We start from the raw sequence: 21,986 nt of genomic DNA on the forward strand, positions 1-21,986 counted from the left end.
AATCCATCTCTTTGTGATTACTGACGCTTTAGACCTCTTTTCTAGCATCAACATGTAAAAAAACCAATGAAGTTTTTTCCTGTTGGCTTGTGCAGTTCTTTTCAATGTATTTATCTGTACTAGTGGACATTTTAGACCAAGAAATGCATTTGATACGCAATGCCATGCCAGCCCCCTGTGAAAACCTGATTTATGAGGTTGTTTAATCTCTGCCTGTTACGATCACAGTGTTCCTCAGCATGCAAAATCAATTGGAGTCATACAACCTTTCTTAAAGCTCTGTGTGTATCAAGGCAAACCGGTTTTGCGGATTTATAAACCCAGCAAAAATAGGTTGCAAAGGCATTTCAAATGTATGTATATTTCTAACTGAATAATCAACTTCAGTGATGAGGAGGTGCTGATTAAAGGGAACTTTTTCACTGACAAACGCCGTTAAGTCTCTGTTTGTCCTGGTTGTGAAGGGGATCCTTAGAAATGCAACTTCTGTGACTACGTGGAATATCTAATGGAACCTGGAAAACCCCATTCTTTTCCCGATAAGGGGTTAACTTAGGTACAAGAGTATTGTAGATGATTGGGACACTTCATTCCGTCCGGAAAAACAACCTAAAGAAGGTAACTAGCTAACCCAGTTTACCTCAAATTTGGAAGATGCTATGTGTATGTATGCGTGTAGTTACATATCAAGATGCATTTGAGCATGAAGAGACCAGAAAAATCATTAATTCAAGTTCTGACGAAAAGCAAAACCCCCCAGAACTTAGCAATGGGGAGACGTTTAAGACGCCCAGCCAATTGTTGTGCCTTACTTTAAGCAGCACCTTTCCACCCGCACCGCATAGCTGCGACGCCTTCACTCACTGCCACCTCAGTGCCCACCTCGGCACAAAGACAAGCGTCACGCTTTGACGGATCGCCTCCCCCTCAGAAGCGCCACGCAGCTTTACTCTCCCTTCGGCCTCTCACGGCCGGGAGGACGATGGGGAAAGGGCTTTCCTTGTTCCCCATTTCGCTCACGGCGGCGGCGGGAAGAAGGGCTCCCCCATTTACCTCAGGACGGCGGCGGGGAGAAGGGCGCCGCCGTTCACCTCAGGACGGCGGTGACAGCACCAAGCTCCGCCCCGGCGCTTCCGGAGCGCTGCGGTCGGGGGAGGTGGCACCGGGCGGTGAGTTGTGGCGGTGTTGCTTCCACGGGGGAAGCGGCCGTGGGTCGGGCTGGGTCTCTCCGTCCTGTAGCCGAGAGGCGTGGCCGCGTTTGTTGGCCCTCAGGGCGGCCGGGAGCTAGTGAACCCGGTGAACGTGGAGGGCTAACATGGAGGGCCTGTGGGACGGGGGGGGTGGTGGTGCTGGTGCCCGGCAGTTCATGGTTTTCCGGGCTTTGTACTGCAAACGGGGGTGCTCCAGGTGGAAATAAGGGTGGGCAGAGGGCGTCGGTGAAAGCATAAGCGCAATGTAAAGTGGTTAAAAGGCAAAGGTGCTGTATAAGGTGCAAAAGCAAGGAAAAAATCCCACAACCTCGTCCCTCTCCTTGTTCCATGTCATAAAGTTTACTTCTCCATGCTGGGTTACCTCTGTCACATATATGTTGTGGAGGAAGATATGACGAAATATTGATTACTACAACAAAGCCTTCATATAGATTTTTTAATATGAACACCCAGCTTCCCAACAGTTCTCTTGGCTTGAAATGCCATTTGTTACCTTTAGATGCTAGAAAAGTAAGCTTTGGAGAGGCCTCGGTGAGGTGGCAGCCTTTATTTCTCTAAAGGTTTCATCCTCTGGACAGGTACAAATTCTTTCAAAGGCTTCACAAAGCGAGATACAGCATTCTCCAGGTTTGCACGTCCAACCAAGATTAAACTCAATGCGGATATAGTAGGGATTATATTAACATTATTGTGATGCCTGATGGGGTTGTGGTGTTTCTAGTGACGTTTGTCATTGAGTCTGAACAGAAAAATACTTGTTATATGGAAAAATGCAGCAGTTCAAGGGGCCTGACCATATGTCAAGTTTAAAGGTGTTTTTATAGAGGTTCTATAACTGAAGCTCCGAAATGAAGGGGCAGCAGCATTTGGCTTTGTGTTTCAAAGGGGAAAGAATTCATTACAAGCATGTATTGTTCCATAACATGCCCCAGTGGCACAGCGGCATCTGAGGTCAGGGTGTGTGGGACCAGGAGGCCAGGCAGTGTGAAGGGAGCAGAACAGCCTGCAATGCAAGGTTGTGTGTGTGCTGGACTGGTTGTAAAGCACAGCACGAGCTAAGTGATTGTTAGTACATAGGTGTATTCATCGTGTTCCCTTACAAAGCCCAACTGCATCTTCCAGTCAAGTTTAAGGCACCAAATCTGAGTTTAAACCGGGTTAGCAGTCAGAATGTGTCTTCCAGACCCACTAAAAAGCATTTACTGTGTTGATGTTTCTGGTAGCATGCCTTGCTTCCTAAAAAAATAGGAAGCTGCAGGAGCTTCCCAATTTTTCTTTGTGTCATTCTTTTCCCCCCCTAACAAGTTCATTTTCCTGTTTTCTTTGTGACTGTGTAAGCCTGAATTCCAGGAGGACTGACGCCTGGTTAGAGCATGAATGCTTCACAGCAATGAAAATTAGAATGGGATGAAAAGTATTTCTAGCTGTTAATTTCTGAGTTTAACAGACACGACTCGGCCAAAAAGCCAGTGCCTGGCTCCAAGACTGAAAGAAGAGACATAAATAATACAAAGAAAGCAAAAAAACCCTCCACCTTTTCATTTCCCCCAAGCACCAGTGCATTTTCTGTGTTTGAATAACCTTGTTTAGGAGTTTAAACAGGGTTTGCAGTACCTCTGTTGCTGTTTAGCACTGTGTAATTTTCCTGAGCTGGAAGGAACTTTCTATCTTGATGAGAAAAACTTACCTTAGGACATTTTAAAACGTTTCATTGATGTCTTATACATACTTGATCGTTGCTGAAACACATACAGAGGTAACAATTAAGTGCGCTCTCATCCCAAAGGTGACAGTAAATAATTCTCTTGAGCCTGTGATATGTATTAACATGTCATATACAATTATAGTGGGAATGTGTATGTTTGAAGAAAGAAAAAAAGAGGTCTTGTCTCTTTTTTTGAGATCAGTGCGGGAGAGTATTGGGTTATATTGAGGAGGCCTTACCCTTTCCTTCCTAGAGTAGCTTAAATGGAAGACTTCAGTGTTGCAGAAGATAGAAGAGGTACTTTTAGAAAGCAAAAATGTCATTAAAGTATTTTGCAGGAGGCTTTCCAATTTAATGGCCAGTAGTCTTCGTTTCTGAGTTCTCTTGAGTTTTTCAGCATCTGCTGGAAAAGTGTCACAAAGATTGAAATATAGTGGGACAAGGGTTACATGCAGGTGCCTTGACTTCCCTTACTGAGGCTGTTCAGTGAAGTACTGTTTCTATAATGTCCCTCATAATGTTTTCACAATTTCTATGTTTCTGTGGTGTTAAAGTAGGGTATAATTTTTTACTTGAGGTGTTTCAAGTACTCTCAGAGATTGACCACACCACAGTGATACAGGCTATATACATCACTGTGCTGTGTTGTGGTTTTTTATGATTGCCTTGTGGCAAATGGTGGCCTTTCAAATACCACACTGTCTTTCAGTGCAACATGGCTAGAAATATTCACAACTGTTAATAATTTTTCCCACAAAAGTTGCAAGTTAGTTTTGCATTTAAGGTTTTCAACGTCTTTATTTAATTTTGCTGCTTCTTGATACAGAATTAAACTGGCAAAGACAGGCACATTTGTCCCTCTGTGCGTACTACTGCAGGCATTGGCTGTGCAAGAGCAGTCCTGTCTCTGGCCTGACCCTGGCAGAATAGCACTGTTGTTACAGTCACATTTTAAGATAATATGTTGTGTAAGTTGTTTGTGTAAGCATGCCCTGGGAGAGAAGTAAAGGCCTTCACAATCTGATTTCGTGCAGTTATTACCAAAGATTATGTCCAGTGTGCTAAGTTCTGTTATTAAAAGTAACTTAAAATGCATGTGCAGTAGTTTTAAACAGATATATTCCTTTTGTGTCTTTCAGAGTATCTACTGACTAGTGCCAAAGATTTGGTTTGCCTTTTGCTAGTCCTCAGGCCAGCAGAGTTGGGGGAATTGCCAGCGTTCTCTTGCAAAAGTGTCAATGAACTGTATACTTGCAGATTGCTCAATGCAGTGGGATTACACTGCTATTATTGAGAGAGTAATTGAGTCAGCTACAACTCAATACTGTGTGAGGAAGACCTTAATTTCATAATTGAGACTGAGTTTCTCACACTGGAATAAACGAAAGGCAAAATCAACATACTTTTAAAACTTAACTCATTCAATGAGGCATCCTTAAAAGGGAGTTTTGGGTTGACCTTCTCTATTAGCTTACATTAAAAGCATAAAGAACAGTTTCTCATTGCACTAGATCCATTCTTAATGAAAAAAATCATATTTTACTTTGATATTGGATTACTTTCTCTACTTCTATCTGCAAGGCTTGCATGGTATTGTTTTAACAAGGAATGCCATTCCTTTGTTTCTAATACAAGTAGTATGTTTTTTTCTTTTTTTGTTGTCATCCCCCTTCCAGGTAGCAAAGTCTAGGGGGAAGCAGAGGTTGTCTATTTAATGAACGAACTATAGAAAACAAAGTTAATTTTACTGCTGTGGCTACTGTGCTTCTGACATAGGTCTGTGGTTACATGTTTTTCTCCATCAAAATGACTGAAATGTGTAAATGTCATCCAATATTTATGTGTAGGAATACTTTCTGGAAGTGGTTGCTTGAAGCGCCAGGTCTCACTTCTTTTTATAGTTACTGATTAACAGGGCACATTTTCTTTAGTCAGTGAATGATCTGTTATAGCACACAGAATGTCCTTTCTAGCTAGCTGTTTTCTGCCGAGGAAGAGATTTGATGTTTGCCAAATCACTGTGGCAAAACTTAGTATAGTTATGTAAAGTGCGTAGGCCTGTCTCTCCAGTGTGACTGGTGATCTTAATTATCTCTGTTTCAGAATACTTGATTTGAAACACTTGACACCAGTTTTAAAGCTATGTGGCTTTTTAAAAGTTGGGCTCCTTTTCTCTTCTGTTTGAATCGGCAATTGTAATAGCAATTATTGCACAAACACATTTTAACAACAATTCTAACAGAGACTTTAAACCTTGAATTGCATTTAATCTTAATAGTCATTCAAGGAAAAGAAGATCAGTGAACAAACAGAGGAAACCTTCCCTCTGGATGGCATTTAGAAATGTTTTGCAGTCCTGTCAGTTAAAAAGTCTGATCCTCTAGACTTACAAATGTGATTAGGTAATAATTTACTAGAACTTATTTCAGTGAAACAAAATCACTGAAGGGAAGAGAAGAGAATCCTATCTTTTAAAATTGCTTAGTGAGGTGTAGAAACTCATTCCTGGAATCTTTAAGTTTTTTTTCAGGTCATTTATTATGCAGGCATGCTTCTTGCTTCACGAAACTTCTGTTGCCTTGGCATTAGAACATACCAACTCCAAACAGATTTGTTTTCCAGGTCCATCAAACTTTCAGCCTCTGCAGTAAGTATTCCTTCAGCTTCATAGAAGAAAATATTCTGCACTATATTTTAGAGATGCAGTAATTTTGCAATGTTGCCAATATATATGCATTATATCATTATCTATAATCATGTATCAGTCAAATTATATATCAGTCAAATATTTAACCACAGTAGCATAACAGAATTTGGTGATTATTGCTTTGTGTGCCTTTTCAGTCTTTGAAGACACATCTAGCATCTGTCGGGCCAGAAGGGTTGCCTAGTTAGGGCACTAGAGCTCAAGATACAGGAGACAGGTTAAATCCCAGCTTTATCAGAGGCTTTTGGTAAGACAGTTAATTTCTTTGTATCTCATTTTTCCTTTAATGAAATGAGAATAGTGGTGCTTCTTGACGGTGCAAGAACAAGGGGTATATAAGTACCTTAAACTTAATTTCATACAGAATCTTCTCAATTTCCCATCCTAACTGCTTATAAGATTGTGTAATTTCATTTTAAGTCCTCTAATTTTTTTGAGGGAAAACAGAGTTTTGGCACATGGTGGATGGTTGGAGGTCACACTCTGCACTGCATATAGAACACTGGAATGTAAATTGTGTTCTGGCTCAAAAGTTGTTCATCTAATCAGCAAACTGGTCAACCAAGATGTGTTAGAGCCTTCAAAACAGATGTTCAAATCATTGTAATGGACAGTTGTAGCATATTTTGCCCGTATGAGAAGTTTGTTTTTGTGTGCAAAAGGAGGTCACCTTTTGCTTGAGTCAGGTTTTCCCATGCTGTAAGTATTTTTATTCTATTTAATGGAGTTAGATATTCTCAGTAAAAATGAAGTCTAATCCTGGTTGGTTTGGGTTTTTTTTTTCTTTACATCTTGGCTTCAGTTGTAGCATTTGACTTTGAGTTCCACAATTCAGTTGTGTGCCATGCAAAAGTATTTGCTTCTATTGTTATTAGAGATATTGACATTCAACTTAATCACGAGTTTCTTTGTGTTAAGAAGAAAGATAAATAGAAGCAGCACCTGACTGTGCTGTTTTTCCCTAACACTTTCTCTGATAGAAAGCCTGTGTTTCCCTAACACCTTCTCTGATAGAAAGTGTTAGGGAAAGCAGAATGTCAGATGAGAGAGAGCTTGATGAGAACATACCTCTCCTGCTTAACACGAAACTCATAGAAATCCTAGCCCTGAAATGGTTTGTTATCAAGCGATGACATAGTTGGTTCAAAGAAAAGAGAGTCTTAAGAATTCTCATGACCTTCTGGCAGAAAGAATGCTACCTGAGGTGTCATTTTTAAATGTCAGTTAATTGGTTGGCTTTCTTCAAGTAATAAAGTGGACCTGAACCCCACTGCAAGGTGGATCTGTGAAAACCTGAAAACTAATGCAAGACTAGCTATTCTGTTTTAAAACTAGTTTCAAGGCACAAGAAAAAATAGATGGAAAGACTTGGATCATTAAATACTTAAAATAGTATGAGAGCTGTAAAGATGAAAGCTTATTTTACTTGTCAACACATTTTTTTAGCTAAGGAAAGTTACTTATGCAGTTAAGCTTTACATTATAGTTGATTACAAAAGTCCTGCAGTTGATAAGCCTTCAGCTTTTAGCAAATTGAAACAATTTTAAGAAGAACTGGTCAATGGAACAAATTTACCCGTAGCAGTGTACAGAATTCTCATTAGTAACTGGAAGGATTTAAGGTGAGACTTCTTATTCCTTGCAGTACGGGTAGTTGTCTAGCATGTGAAAAAAAAAAACGTGTGTGTGTGCTCAATCTAAGTAGTACTTGTGTTATTTGTATTTATATAGTAGAGCCAAACATTCATCTTAGTTACTAAGAGATACATTGTAAAATCCAATTCATCTTCTAGACCATATATGTGTTTTTAAATTGGTATAGTACAGATTACCTAGTCAGAACTCCCTCTTAGCTTTCTCTTGTCCTGTATCAAGAAGTAGAACCTGCCAAATTATCTTAATGGTTTCTTACTGACAGCAAACAAAAGGTGTCCTGTGCTTGATTCCTCTTCTATTTGTTTCTCATAAACGAGGTCAGAATCAGATCTGTAGATAAGATCTGTAAGCAGAGATGTATCTGTTTAATTTCATAGCTTCCTGCTCTTCAAATCATTATGCATATGGAAGCTTCATTACTGTAAACTGAGTGCAAACATGTGCCAGCATTATATTTCTACCATGAGTCATTCTCAATTCAAAATTGAAACTTGTAGTGTAATGGTAACACAGACATTTTCTTCTCAGAGGATGGTAGCTAGAGTATGGGTTTTGAATCCTTCACAAAATAACAATAGCTGGCTGGGGTAAATCACTAAAATCAGTAGTTTGACTCAAAGAAACAGAAGTGTCTGGAGTACTGAGGTACTATGTAATTCCTATGTAATTTTTTTCCAGGTTCAAGCTGGTTTACAAAGATAAAATACTTTAAAGTTTTAAAAGTCTGAATAAAATAGGAAATGTCTTTGCTGTTTTCTTTTTGCCTATCAGTTTAAAAAATAAAATTACATTGAAAATGCATGCTTTCCAAACTGGATTGAGCAGGAATTGGGATAGAAATAGCACACTCTTTAAGTTGTTAGTGTACCATAGAGAAGAAAAAGAATGTATGTCCCTTTTTTCAGGTCATCTTTTAAAGCTGTTGAGCTAAATTATGCCCCTGCTCTATCCTTGCTGAAAGTTTAGAGGCTTTAGATAATGATGAATGGGAATTTAGGATATTTTTGTGTATTTTCTCGTCAGTCTGAATTCAAGCCATTATAGAAGCTTTAGTGAAAGAACATTCTGTAATTTCATGTAAGTACTGAATTCAGCTGGCAATGGTATATTTGAGAAAGCATGAAGGAGAGTTTGTCATGCAGAATCCAACAATGTAGAACTTTGTCTTTCTTAACAAAACCCTTCTGTCTGTATATTTTGATCTTGCAGACAATGGCCTTCAGACACAAAAACACAAGACGAATTGAAGGTCTTGATAGCAATATGTGGTAAGTAAAGGGAAAATAGCTGCAAGTTTCAGAAAACATCTTTGGCTGCTATCTTTACTTTCCAAATCGATAATTATTGCCAGTAAGAAAGTACATAGCACTTGCTATCTCTGCTGCAGTATATTGGGCACCTGCTTGGAAGCAGTGAACCAAATTGTGTTAAAGATGTGAATTAAGTCTTATTCTTGAGCTGTGAATATTAGGCTTCTGCTTCTCTTCATCTGATAAACCATTTAAGACAAGTATAACCCTTGGGTGTGGTTGTATAGCTGACTCCCAAATTTAAATGTTAATTTTGTTGAGTAATGTATTTCAATTACACTTGGTTTGTATTTACCAAATGAGTCAGATTTCTTTTTGAAGCCATTATACTTGTCTTTATAATTTAGCTTTATAATTTTTAATAATTTTTTTTTTTTTTAGGTATTAAATTGGTCTTAAAGCAATGCTGCCATCACTGGTGAAAATGAGATTTTATTAGTAGGTGAAAATGCTATTTTGGGTTTACGTTAGTAGTATGTGTGTGTATATACATATACACATGTATAGTAGTACACATATATATGTCCTAGCCCCTACCTCTCCACGTGAGCACTCTACTTAAACCTGCCTTCACTGCTTTAAATTTAGCAAACTGAAATTTGAAGGAGGAAAATATTTTATCTGGCATCTTAACTTTAAAGTGCTTTTTCTCTTTAGGGTTGAATTTACAAAGTTGGCAGCAGATCCCTCAATTGTTAATCTTGGTCAAGGCTTTCCTGATATATCCCCTCCCAACTATGTTAAAGAAGAGCTGGCAAAGGCATCAGCAGTTGACAAACTGAACCAGTACACACGAGGCTTTGTAAGTATGTAGAACTTAAGGACTCAAGTTCAGTGGAGAACATGCCACAGGGAAGAAAACACAGACTTTGCTTTAAGTTGGTTTTATCTGTAGGTCACACTGTTATGTCCCAAGTTAAGTTGATCTAGTAGCCTTATATGTTACTAATGAACATCCTCTGTGTAGGCTTCTTCAAGGCAGACTCCTTCAGCAGGAGGAAAATGGTAGAGCACATCTAGGATAGACTGTGTTTGAAGAGTCAGATTACGGTTTAGAGAGTGTATATTATACTTTTACCTCTGATTTTGGTCAGTTTAAACATGAATCAGATGGGATAATGGTAGAATGAGAAAGAAATACTTGATACCACTCAAGACAGTGCCTCTGGGATCAAGAAAAGATTCATCTGTAACATTTAGTAGGTTTCAGTGGAGATTAAGAAGTGATGGGCACAGTAAGTTTTTGCCCCTGGAAGATACTCACTAACTATTCTACAAGTTGGCTTGTAGACTTTGTCTTGAGCTGAGTGTGAGTGTGTGGCATTTGTCATTGCCAGCGCAGGATATTCAAGTGGGCTATTACTGTTTCAGTATGACCACTTCCTTGTTTGGTTTGTTTTTCTTTTATTTTGTGGTATAGATAAAGTATATTGCCCAGTTGAAAGTCATGTCTTAGGGCTAGTACAACACCCTAAGGAGTGCATCTAATATTTTTCTGGATGATCATGCTATGCAATTTAATAGAGAAATATTGTATAGACTGGTAGGTCAGCAGTTGTTTTGGTAGTTGTGGCATCATTGTATATATACATATATATACACCATAACTTTTTGCCTATTCTCTGAGAAATTGCATGCGTTGTAACTGTCATTATATGTCATTATATATATTATATATGTATATAAGGAGCAGCAGTAGCCAGCACCTCCCCAAAGTATAAGCTCTCACAGTGAGCAGTGTGAAGACTTCACCAGCCAGGGCCCAAACTCACAGTTCCTGGGCAAGCCCAGAGACTGTGGCTGAGGTCAGCACAGATCACCAGCCAAGACTGTCGTCGTGAGGTGGGCTTTAGGTGAAGCCAGGACGTCAATCCACAGGTCAGGCCCGGTAATGCTAACCACAGTTAGACATAACCCAGTGACCATTGGGCACGTCCAGGGTGACACGGCAGGTCTAAGGTCAAGCCACAGGTTCAACAGAGTCTATGGCCAGGTACAGGCATGGCTATAACTGAATTGCAGATCAGCAACCCTACTGCATAGCATTTAAATAGGGCCCTTGGACCAAGGGCACAGCCCTGGGTAGACAGCCAGGTGAGGCTGGTAAGGGCCTTGGCAAGAGCAGAAAGAAAACAAAAAATCCCCAGTGATTGTTGTTTCATTCCTCCATCCCTCTTTGGATGGTTTTTGTTTAGTCACATTTACCTATGTGTAAAGAGTCTCTGGATGTACGATATATATACATATGTAACTATATATATACCTCTCACTGTATAAACTTAAAGTATAAAGCAATTATTTTTATGTCAGACACACAAAGGATGGCTGGGATTTAGCGACCTTACAGGCTGAGCGTTAGTATGTTCATCACTCATAATAAGGTACCTGAAAAGTCTTTGCTTACCAGACAGGAAAGGTTTTGGAGCAGCCTTGGCATGGGGGGAAAGGTTGCAGAGAGAATGGGCTACAGTCTGCCTTCTGACAAATATTCAGAGAGTGATTCTGTAAAAAAATTTGCAAATCAAGCATAAATATAATTTTCCCAATGCAAGCAATTATTCAGTATTTACTTCCGTAACTTTGTTCTTCATTTCCAAATAGTTTGATAATTTCTGTGATAATTATGAGTGTTTGCAGATATATTATACTGTAGATAGCAATTATAGAGGAATTTTTACCAGTATTCCTATCTTCAGTCTGTGCCCTTCCCTCTACAAACTTATGCACTTACAAGGTTTTGGAGCACAAGTATTTGTGGTGGTAAATATGGGAGGGATGAGTAGGAATGATGCACATCCTTTTGATAATTGAGACATTGTCGTAGCTCTCTGCAGCGCTTGGACCTCTCGTTGACAGTAGGGCTATGGCTTGTAGAGTGTCCTAATGTGACTTGGGTGGTGCAGCGTTCCTGTGTAGCTGAGACACATGGCAAGCAATGGCTGTCATTTGAATCAACAATGACTTGTAAGCCTCAATTTACTACAGAAGGGTTTGTGGTGTATGTCTTGTGTGTAGAGGTACAATCCTCAATATTTTAGAGAAGGATTTCTTTGCACAGTTGCATTTTCTCTAGGAGCTGTTTTCTGTTTCTACCTAGCATCTAAAAAGAGAAAAGATTTTCCTGTAGTTTTCCTGTAGAAAAACCTGTAGTTTTTCTGAGGAAACAGAATTATGCCGTCTTGTATCATATTGTATATGATCTTTGTTGCATGTTTGTGTTCCTTGCACATTTTGAGAAGAGTATGTTAAGTGCCATGTAGGGGACACAAATGGTGAATGGTGCTCTGAAATTTGGGATATGACTATATGAATCATCATTCTGATCATGAGTGTTGTTTATTAGCAGTATATAAACAGATAAAAAAGATTCCCCTTGCACCAAATATTTTTTTAGTTGAAAGATGGGGAAGGAAACAGAAGGAGCTTCAGATAGAAATATGGACAGGTGTGAAAGATACTCTAAAGCAGTTGAAGATGAATTGGTGTCAGAGTATTCCCTTTTCTCCTCCTGTCTTTTGTCTCCTGTAGGATCCCTAGAGCTATCCTGAGATGTGATAAAAAGATAGAAATTTAAAAGCAAAACAAGGAGAAGTTCGTAGTAGATAAGGAATAAATTGAAACTACTTTTCTTCCCTGATGCACCAAAGCTTTAAACCATTCTACCTGTTAAAAGCCATTAACGCTGAGGGTTCATCTCATTTTTTCTATTTTAAAATGTATTATTTTGATATAAGTGGAAAAAACAAAAAACCCAGACATGGGCTGTGTGCATTGTCAGGAACACAGTCATCAGTTGGATTCGTTTGCTTTGAACAGGGACATCCGTCGCTGGTAAAAGCCTTGTCTCAAGTGTACGAGAGAGTTTGTGGCAGAAAGATTGATCCTCTCACAGATATCCTGGTGACCATGGGAGCTTATGGATCTCTCTTTAGTGCAATACAGGCATTAATTGAAGAGGGAGATGAAGTAAGTTTTTATTTGAAATATTCAGGTATACTGACTGAAATGAGTGTTTGCCTGCTTTTTATTTGTTCACTTTTAAATGGAAGTTAATGTTGGGGCTTCTTTCTGATCTCTATCAGTGTGGTTTGTTACAGTTGTAGCTCTGACTTACAGTTTCAGAAGTTGTGATCAGGAGACTATCCTTTGAATGCCTTCCTATCATTCACCAACTTAAAAATCCCTTTCTTTCATACTTAGAGTACCTGTAGCATTTTATTTTTCACTGTTACGCAACATAACACACGCTGATTTCTTATGTAAGAAAACCTGTGGGATGTTATCTGAAACAACAGACTAATGGTGTGCATAAAGCACTGTTGGTGTTTGAGTAACCAGTGTGTATCAAGTTCTATTTAGGACCATTGCATAGCAGCATAGGTAGCAGAAAAGCAGGAATGTCCATTAACAAAAGTTTGTTTGTTTACTGTACTAGCTCTGATGATTCATCCCTAAGTTCTCTGCCATTAGCATTTGTTTTCTTTTTTGTTTGTTTGGTTTCCTGTTATCTAGCCTCAATGCGATTTTCCTTGAATTTGGTCCTCTTTTTCTACCAGAAAATTTTCTTTTGAGATTTCTAGATACTTGGAAATCTTGCTCTAAAATATTTTGCAATGTTAGATCAGGATGGAGTGCCAGAAACATTATTAAGTTATACCCCCGAAGTAAAGCTAGAAATACCATGGTATCATACACGGTAAATTATCTTTTTCTGATGCTGATGATTGTAATTTCAGGTAATAATAATAGAGCCATTTTATGACTGTTACGAACCAATGATAAAGATGGCAGGTGCAAAGCCTGTTTTTATCTCTCTGAGATACGTGAGTAGCTTTTTAAGTATTACTTATATAAAGTTTCTCATCCATAATCAATACAGTTTCATGAAGACCTAGGTGGTGCTTTCTGTATAGTGTTTCATAGCATCCAATTACATTAAAATGAGCTAGATTGCTATAGCAGATTCCTAACTGTTTGGCCATTTTCATATGGATAAGGGGGAGGAAAAGGCCTTGAATATCTCTCCAGTGGTGATGAGTCTTTCCAGCCAAGCCACTTTTTCTAGTGTCAGGGAAGGCCATAAATTCTCCTGTCATGTGACTGGGCTTCCTGCGTTGCAAACCATTATAATCAGCATGTGTGCAACCAGATCCTGGAAAGCAGTTCCTGGGGAGGCTTTAAGACACACAGTAGCCGGGAGAGGACAGCCACTGTCAAAATAATTTACCTTGTTTTAGCCTTCCTGTCTGTTCCTAGAAGTGCCTTCTCCCAGGACAGATTGGATAGGTTGTCAGCTATAGTTATAAAAGTGTCTGAGGGTGGTAATTCGGGCATCTTTGTTAGGCTGCAATATGTTGTATTCATGTAATGCATAATTATATATATATTTTTTTTAAATTAGAAAAATAATGGAAACTCTGCATCTAGTGCTGATTGGGTCTTAGATCCTGCTGAACTTGCAAATAAATTTAATTCCAAAACAAAAGCAATTATTCTGAATACCCCACACAACCCTACAGGCAAGGTAAGAGTTCTGCTTTAACACTATTGTAATTTCAGTGTATGCCTTATATACTGTGATTAATGCATTGTCCTTTACTTTCTTGTATCCCAGGTGTTTACCAGGGAAGAGCTCCAAGTAATAGCTGATCTTTGTATTAAACATGATACCCTCTGCATCAGTGATGAGGTGTATGAATGGCTGGTGTATAAAGGAAACCAACACATTAAAATAGGTGCTGATTTTTTGGTGGAGTCTTAGAATGGTCATAGGATGATGTAGCGACAGATTCATTTGGTAGTGGTTCTAGCGTGCAAATGAGGTGGACATGGATGTTGTTGACCACTGCAATTGCAGTAGTGGTATGACCTTGTCTAACTTCGTGTCTCAGACTTAGAAATGTGTCTTGATTTTTATGTTTCTGTTGAAAATTAATTTATTTAGAGAGTCCAAATGGAGCTCACCTGAAGCAATGCACAGAAAAAAAATTGCAAAGTACAGGAAGGGACCTTTGCTCTGTCGTCTCCTTGGAAAGGAAACGAGATTTTGGTCTACTAGATACAGAGATAGGCCTACATGCATCCCTTAATTCATGCAGACATCCTTACCTAGCTGCTATTGTCAAATTATATAATAAACCATAATTTATTGACTCACTCTGCTAGTTGTCCTGTTCTTATAGTTGTTTCTGGGTTAGAAGTCTTAGTAATCTTTTTGTTTTTCTGATGTCTGGGACAGCCAGTGACACTGACCAGGACAGTTGTGTCAAAATGGCTTGCAGTGCCAGAGTTAATGTTGTATTTGAGGCTGTTCTCAGCATCAGAAATAATGCTGTCTTAAGATGAATGGGTAGTCACTTCTCAGATTGTGTCTTACTTATGAATAATTACACATCTTGGCTGAGGATAACTAACACATAGTTTTCACAAATTGTGCCTCTCATTTTCTGCCTCTTCATTCTTCTGTCATTAATCCTTACCTTCTTTTCATGGCAAAAAGCATTGGCCCATATATTTTTTCTCATTTGCTACAATTGCTATAATTTTAGAATATTCTCATCGCTTGCTTAATATGATGGGGTGATATCAACATATAGCTCTGAGTTAGGGGCAGTACAGATTTATAACTATGTGGAATATGTGAGTGCATCTGTACCCAATTAATTTTATTTTATATACAGCTACCTTGCCAGGTATGTGGGAAAGAACAATAACTATAGGAAGTGCTGGAAAAACGTATAGTGTAACTGGCTGGAAGGTAAGAATCAATGTAAGAGTTCGGTTCTATAAATAACAAAGCATTTATTACACTGAAAAAGCCTGTGGTTTTATGACCTGTGTTTTGAAAGCTTCTGGCAAATCTCTGTGTCTCCAAAACATGAAGTTATCATTCAGTTGGAGTAATTACCTATCTTCAACACTCACGTTTTAATTCTCTTCTTGTCTCTCAATTAATAAGGTCTTCTGAGAAAGCAATACTAAGCAAAAAATGAACACCGTATGATTTGTTCAAAACCAGTCAAGATTCAGGGGGAAAACATGGATATTATTGTATTGTAACTTTTCAGTTTTGTGGTGACTGTTTCCAGGTTGTGGGAATGGTATCTTTTGGAATGGCTTATATTTCTGTAAAGTATTTCATGATAATATTTTGCTTGACTTTAGAATACATATCAGAAAGTAAATAAAAATATTTGTTTGGCAACTGAATTCTTTTTTCTTCATCACCTGTGTTCAAATTGAACCATGACATAGCTGATCCAGTAGTGAGCTTTTGTTTTATGCTCCTTTGACGCAGGAGTTTATGAGATGTAAAGATTCAAAACTAATTAGGAGTAAGATCCCTAATAAATGCTCAGTTTGATTTCTAACACTATATATGAAGAGTGAAAGGTTTGGTCAGTACCCTATGAGAGAGAGGGACAAGTGAAATTACACTTCTGTCTCAAATCGAGAAGTTTTTTAAAGGCATCATTCAGCAAACTTCATGTAAACCAGCTCTTAATTCTTTATCAAAACCAGTTCACTATCAATTCATAAAACAGGAAAACTCGAGACACTGCCTGATCTGAATTCTTTGCTAATTTTTAGTAGTACCACTGCTGTAAGTATAATAGATGCATGCTTTCTTCCCTTAGCTTGGTTGGTCTATTGGCCCCCAGAACCTGATTAAGCATTTACAAGTTGTTCACCAAAATATGCTGTATACTTGCCCAACTCCGTTACAGGTAGGTACATAAGGGGCAGAGGAAGTGATTTTCTGGTGTAGGAAAGTGTATGTCTCACTATAATAGTACAATAATCACAACAGTGAATTTTTAGTTGTCAAAATATATATCCTGAGGTACAAGAAGAGCAGACACATTTATCAGCCCGCCAGACATTTGATTGAAAAAATAACATCACAAATGACCCAAAAAATCAGCAAATACAAATAAAAGTTGTTTCAATATGGGCTTGTTTTACTGAGCATTAGCTCTATCTACTAGTTTGTAGTATTCTATTTTATGTTCTTATCAATAATTTAAACTTTGCTTCAGTTCAGATTGTAAATCTTTATGTCAAGGACTGTGATTCTGTCTATGATTAACACCTAGTGAATGATTGGGTGCTTTGGGTGTTGCCACAGCACAAAATAACAAGCAAATTACATACTTGGATGTAGCTTGTGTAATTTGTATATGGTGATTTGCTTAATAAGGACCTGGATCTAAGAAAAATCCATGTGATTTCAGTAGAAAGTATGTGTCTGTGCATTTCCTGATTGTCCATGAGTACTCTGAACATTGACTATCTTTCCAGGAGGCTTTGGCACAAGCATTTTGGATAGACTATAAACGCATGGATGACCCAGACTGCTATTTTTACTCACTGTCTCGAGAGCTGGAAAGCAAGCGTGATCGGATGGCTCAGCTACTTCAAGACGCTGGACTAAAGCCTGTTGTTCCAGATGGAGGATACTTTATGATTGTTGATGTTTCTACATTAAGTTAGTATAAAGTTTATTAAAAAGGATGTGGAAAGTGAATATTTTAGTGAATCTGACAATGCAGCTTTCATTTTAAACTGTATTCTCACTTCATGTTTGCATAAGATTGTCAGAAGTGTTAACTGGGATTGAATTTTTCTGTTTTACCTTAACCTGGGAGGCAGATTTTAAAAGCTTTAGCAAAACCTTTGTTTGTGATCCTAATTACTGTCTATATTTTGCAAAGCTTTGGCAAGGTTTTAGGGAGGATAAAGGAGGTGTATAAAAAAATCTGTGTTAAAAAGGTCTATGATTATTAAAAAATTTGAAGGAATTTGAGGAAGAATTCCCACAGGGAAACATTTTCTATCTCCACATTTTTCACTAACTGGTCCTAATGGCACTTGTCATTCACACAGGCATGTTTAAACACAACTGGATCTTGCAGTGCTACCATATGTCAGGAAGTTTTAGATACCCCAGTTTCACAGATGTGAAAACAGCAGTTACAGTGATTATTGCTCCCCATCCAATAAATACAGTCTTCTGTACCCTCCACAATCCTGATCCCTCAGTAACCCAGACTTGAAGAGGACTTGGAGTACTGCATGGCTTTCATCCAAGCTACATGTCTGAGTTTGCTTTGAATGGAAAGCAAGTGATGAGATCAGAATGGAAAGGCTCAATCTGTTGGCGTATTTTAATTTAACATAAAAGCACACATCTTTGTTCTTAAGTATTAACTATAATAAAGTGTTCTTAATGAATGCCTTCCCAGTGGAGTCTACGAAATCTTACAACATGTTTGTTTTAATTTTGTTTTAGATGTGGATCTCTCTGATGTAGATGCGAAACAAGCTTATGATTATAAATTTGTCAAATGGATGATAGCATCTAAGGTAAGGTGTCTTAGTCGTACCCTAGTTTTAGAAATGCTTTTCTGTTGAAAGTAAGAGCAGTGCAACTGTACTTATTAAACAGTATAGTAGAGATATTCCATTTGGTGTTTATAGTAACTGCTGATCATGATATTGCCGAAATATTGCCAAATATGCTGAAAACGTAACCTGTAGATTGTATTATGTCCCAGCACTTTTCTTTCAGCAGGCTTAAATGCTAGTGGTACAGAAGTACCTTTGAAATGGTTTGCCTGAGAAAAGTAATTTGAATTCAGCTAAGTCTAGCTAGTGCATGTAAAACCAAATCTTGTCTTTCCCTCACATGTCTAGAGGGAGAGTTCTAGAAATAGAATAGTAAAATCATGCTCAAACCAGATAGTTTTATTTTTATACACATCTATAAGCGAATAATATTTCTGGTTTATGTTTCAGAAGCTCTCAGCAATTCCTCTTTCAGCGTTCTGTGGTCCTGAAACAAAAAGGCAGTTTGAAAAATACATACGGTTTTGCTTCATTAAGGTAAATACGTGTCCTGGGAAGACTTAAGACTCCTAAAAATCAGTGCAGTACTGAAATCTGCAACGCACCGTTACATTTTGCACAGGATCTCAGGAGTTGGGTGGCTTTAGGAACAGAAAGTTAGCTTGGTGTAAAATTCAGCACAAAGTAGCTTCAACTGTCTTTTTGCTGAGTGACTTTAAATCATCACTGCGGGTGGCAAGGCTAAGAAGGGCAGTTGACAGAAAACAGCTGGTGGGAAGGCCTTTTTTAGCTTCCTCTGATTTTTAATAATGTTCTTGTCCATTGGTGACAGTGAAAATGAGTTACACCGGTACAGTATCAGTTAAGGTGAATTCTGTAATCCAGAACAGACACCCATTCAGTTTTCCCGCCACAAAAACAGTGGTCACCCTCAAGTTTAACTTACTTGCCTGAAAAAGTACAGTGTTTCACATGAAGTCCAAATTACATAAGAAAACAAAGACTCAGGAAGTTATTTTACATATTTTTTGTGCATTGGCTGCCTTTTTATGAGCACTTTGTGAGCACTTCCTTTTCACGTATTCTTAGAACCATAGAATCATAGAATGGTTTGGGTTGGAAAGGACCTTAAGATCATCCAGTTCCAACCCCCCTGCCATGGGTAGGGACTCCTCACATTAGACCATGTTGCCCAAGGCTCTGTCTTCCTCCTGCTGAATTTGTTCTTGAAAAGACTGGAAGACTATGGGGACAGGTACATAAACTTTGATAAGCCTGCAGCCTTAAGATGTTTCCTGATGGTTCTGTGATAAGAGTCAGCATAATGGAATATGTGCAAGTCTTTAACTGCTCTAGTATAAAGACCAGAGCCTTAGCTTGATCCAGTAATGAAGGGGAGTTTCTGCTTGTGTTATCCAGCTCTTTTGATGCAGTATAAAGACCATGGTAAAAACTGAGCCAGTAACAACCAGGATGAAACTTGCTGGTTGTGAATGTGAACAGCACTAATCATACAAGACTACTTGTATGACTCACCAGGTTGTAGCCAAGCCACACAACTGGCTAGTGGATAGAATACCCATATTTAGGGGTATTATGTTTGAGTAGTTCACAGCATAACTTTGTTTCATGGAGATTTAAAACTCCTGACTGTTCACATAAAGATTTGGAAACTATGCTAGGGTGTCTCCAATATAGAGCTGCCAAGTACATCACTGCATGTATGCCAGGCATATAAGAAGTGTTGCTTCCATTACATTTGATAATATGAATGCTGAGAAAATATGTTATCTTTTAAATAAACCTAACAAATATTTGCAAGGAGTCAGCATTGTATTCTTTGTGTAGTCAAAATGTGTAGCTATAACTGTTAATGAAGAACTGACTGACAGATACTTGCAGGATGCAAGTTGAACTGCCAAATACTGATTTGGGATGATATAACCATGGCTGTTACTCTCTATTCAAGAACTTCATACTTGCAGTAATAGTGATATTCCTTGTTTTGCAGAAAGACAGCACACTGGATGCAGCTGAAGTGATTCTGAAGAACTGGAATAAACAGACAGCCTGATTTTTCTCACTAACTCTTCTGTCTGGTATAATTATCTAATAGTAGGGGTTTTATTACAAATTTATGAACAAATGACTTAATACAGCACAGAATTACTGACATTGTAAATAACTTTGTGCTGCAACCTGCTGAGGAGTTAATGATTTACTGAAATGTGTGATGCAGCCAGAGGTTATTTTCAGTCTTTTCAAAAGAATTTGCTTTTTTTCCTGGTAAGAAAATCTATGTAAATCACTTTTCCTACAAATTTTTGTCTTTTGGTGAAACTCTGTGTAAAATAAATAGATGCTACAGGTATTTTAAAACTGAAGAGAAAAAAAGTGGGAGGTGTTTTTGGTGTGAGATAGCATAGCAAGTAGGATTGAGACTTAAAAATAGTAGTTAGTGAAACCCAATAGCCTGCAGTGGACAAAAATTAAGATATGCCTCATATTAGATAATTGCGCTGACTTTCTGCATACTCACCTACCTATCTTGTCCGTGCACAAATTGCCTCAGTTTAAATAAAGTGACTGAGTTAAGTCAATTCAGTGTTTACACTATAAGCAAGATTGGAAAGTTCTAAGTTGCATAATTACTATTTCATTTTCCCAGAATCGTGTGTGCTGTTCCGAAAGTAATCAGTCCTTAATGAATTTATACAAGTGGCATCCAGAACAGGAATTCTATTCACAAATGTCTGCCTATTTGTTTAATTATTACATGGATAAATCTAAAAAGCAAAATAGGAGACTTTTCATCATCCTTTTGTTCACAATATTGGTGAGTTCACACCAAACTTATATAAAACTCTATAGATCTAGGGGGACCATGAAGATGGGCTGGGCTATGGAGCTCAGCTAATTTTTTTTCAACCTCAGTTAATAAAGGACTGTTTCAAGAGAGATCAATATGGAGAATTCCTTTCTAGTTGCATCCTTTTCCAGTTGTCTCTGTGATCTTTTAATGTGTGGAAGCAGAAGCAATCCAGGTAGGTCACCTTTTAAGGCTGCTTGCACTGTTCTCCATGTGGTTTCTATTTTCTTCCCACAGGCCTTACTGTGGAAAGCCTCAACAAATTCAGTAACTAGTTCTGCAAATATTTGACTCATTCTGTAATCACACAGCTGGAATCTTAACTGAATTCCATCAGACTGTGACCCTGGCCTAAAAAAAAAGTATAGAAACTGGATTGTGAGAACAGCTGCCAGGCTTTTTCATTAGTGCTTCTTGCTCTTGGGCTTTTGGGAGTCCAGTAGCTTGGAATTCTGTCGTTTTGTAGCTGTCTTACACTGCCATTCCCCAAATGTCACCAGAGGATGGTATTGTTAAGGTGGTGTGTAGTCTTTGTATAGAAGAATCATCAAATCAGTAATTAAAATAACTGAGATTTCAGCATGAATTTAATGTGGAAATTCCTACATTAAATTCCTGGAGGAACTATTTTTTTTTTTTAAAGATACTAAATTTCTGTGAAATCTGAACTCTACTTTACAATCCATTTCTGTAAGTTGCCCTGGGGAGCTGTGCTTTTGCAGGAACCAAGAGAGCAGTGCAACAGTATTGAACTGCAGGAGAATTTGGAAAAGGAAAATGCTGCTTTAGTTGAGAAGTAAATTGTTATGAAAGTAAACCGTTTTTTCTAGCATAAAACCACAGTGTGCTATGAACTGTTTGTATGAATCTGCAAATAAAAAATTTATAATTTCTTAAGCCTCTGAAATGACATAAAATAATAAAATACTTTAATTTTGGTTTCTTGTCCTTGAAACAGGTACTTCACAATGCCATTAAGGCTTACACAAGTAATGCTGTTTTCATCATTGTTGTATACAGAAAGTTTTAAAGATCATTGCATCATGCTTCTCTTGAAGATGACAGCTACGGAGCACAAATCTCTGGAGTATTTTTAAAGCCCTATTCCTGCAGTCTAAGATGTCGCTGAGATAGCTGGCTTCTCAGCATGTGTGCACGTACATAACTCTGGCCTCACAAC

At 38.2% G+C, this 21,986-nt stretch overlaps 1 protein-coding gene across 1 annotated transcript; it reads left to right on the forward strand.

Moving 5' to 3' along the window:
• Positions 1–1,155: 1,155 nt before the first annotated feature.
• KYAT3 (kynurenine aminotransferase 3) lies at positions 1,156–21,650 on the forward strand. Its single transcript, XM_080623724.1, has 14 exons — positions 1,156–1,169; positions 5,447–5,563; positions 8,489–8,547; positions 9,247–9,391; positions 12,406–12,555; positions 13,326–13,412; positions 13,991–14,113; positions 14,204–14,324; positions 15,270–15,346; positions 16,227–16,316; positions 16,891–17,077; positions 17,882–17,955; positions 18,388–18,474; positions 19,949–21,650. Exons 2-14 carry the CDS (start codon positions 5,465–5,467, stop codon positions 20,009–20,011), a joined length of 1,362 nt encoding a protein of 453 aa, XP_080479850.1. The 5' UTR covers positions 1,156–1,169; positions 5,447–5,464; the 3' UTR covers positions 20,012–21,650.
• The last annotated feature ends 336 nt before the right edge of the window (positions 21,651–21,986 follow it).

The sequence above is a fragment of the Psittacula echo genome (assembly GCF_963264785.1).
Source record: "Psittacula echo genome assembly, chromosome: 7".
Classification (NCBI taxonomy): domain Eukaryota; kingdom Metazoa; phylum Chordata; class Aves; order Psittaciformes; family Psittacidae; genus Psittacula; species Psittacula echo.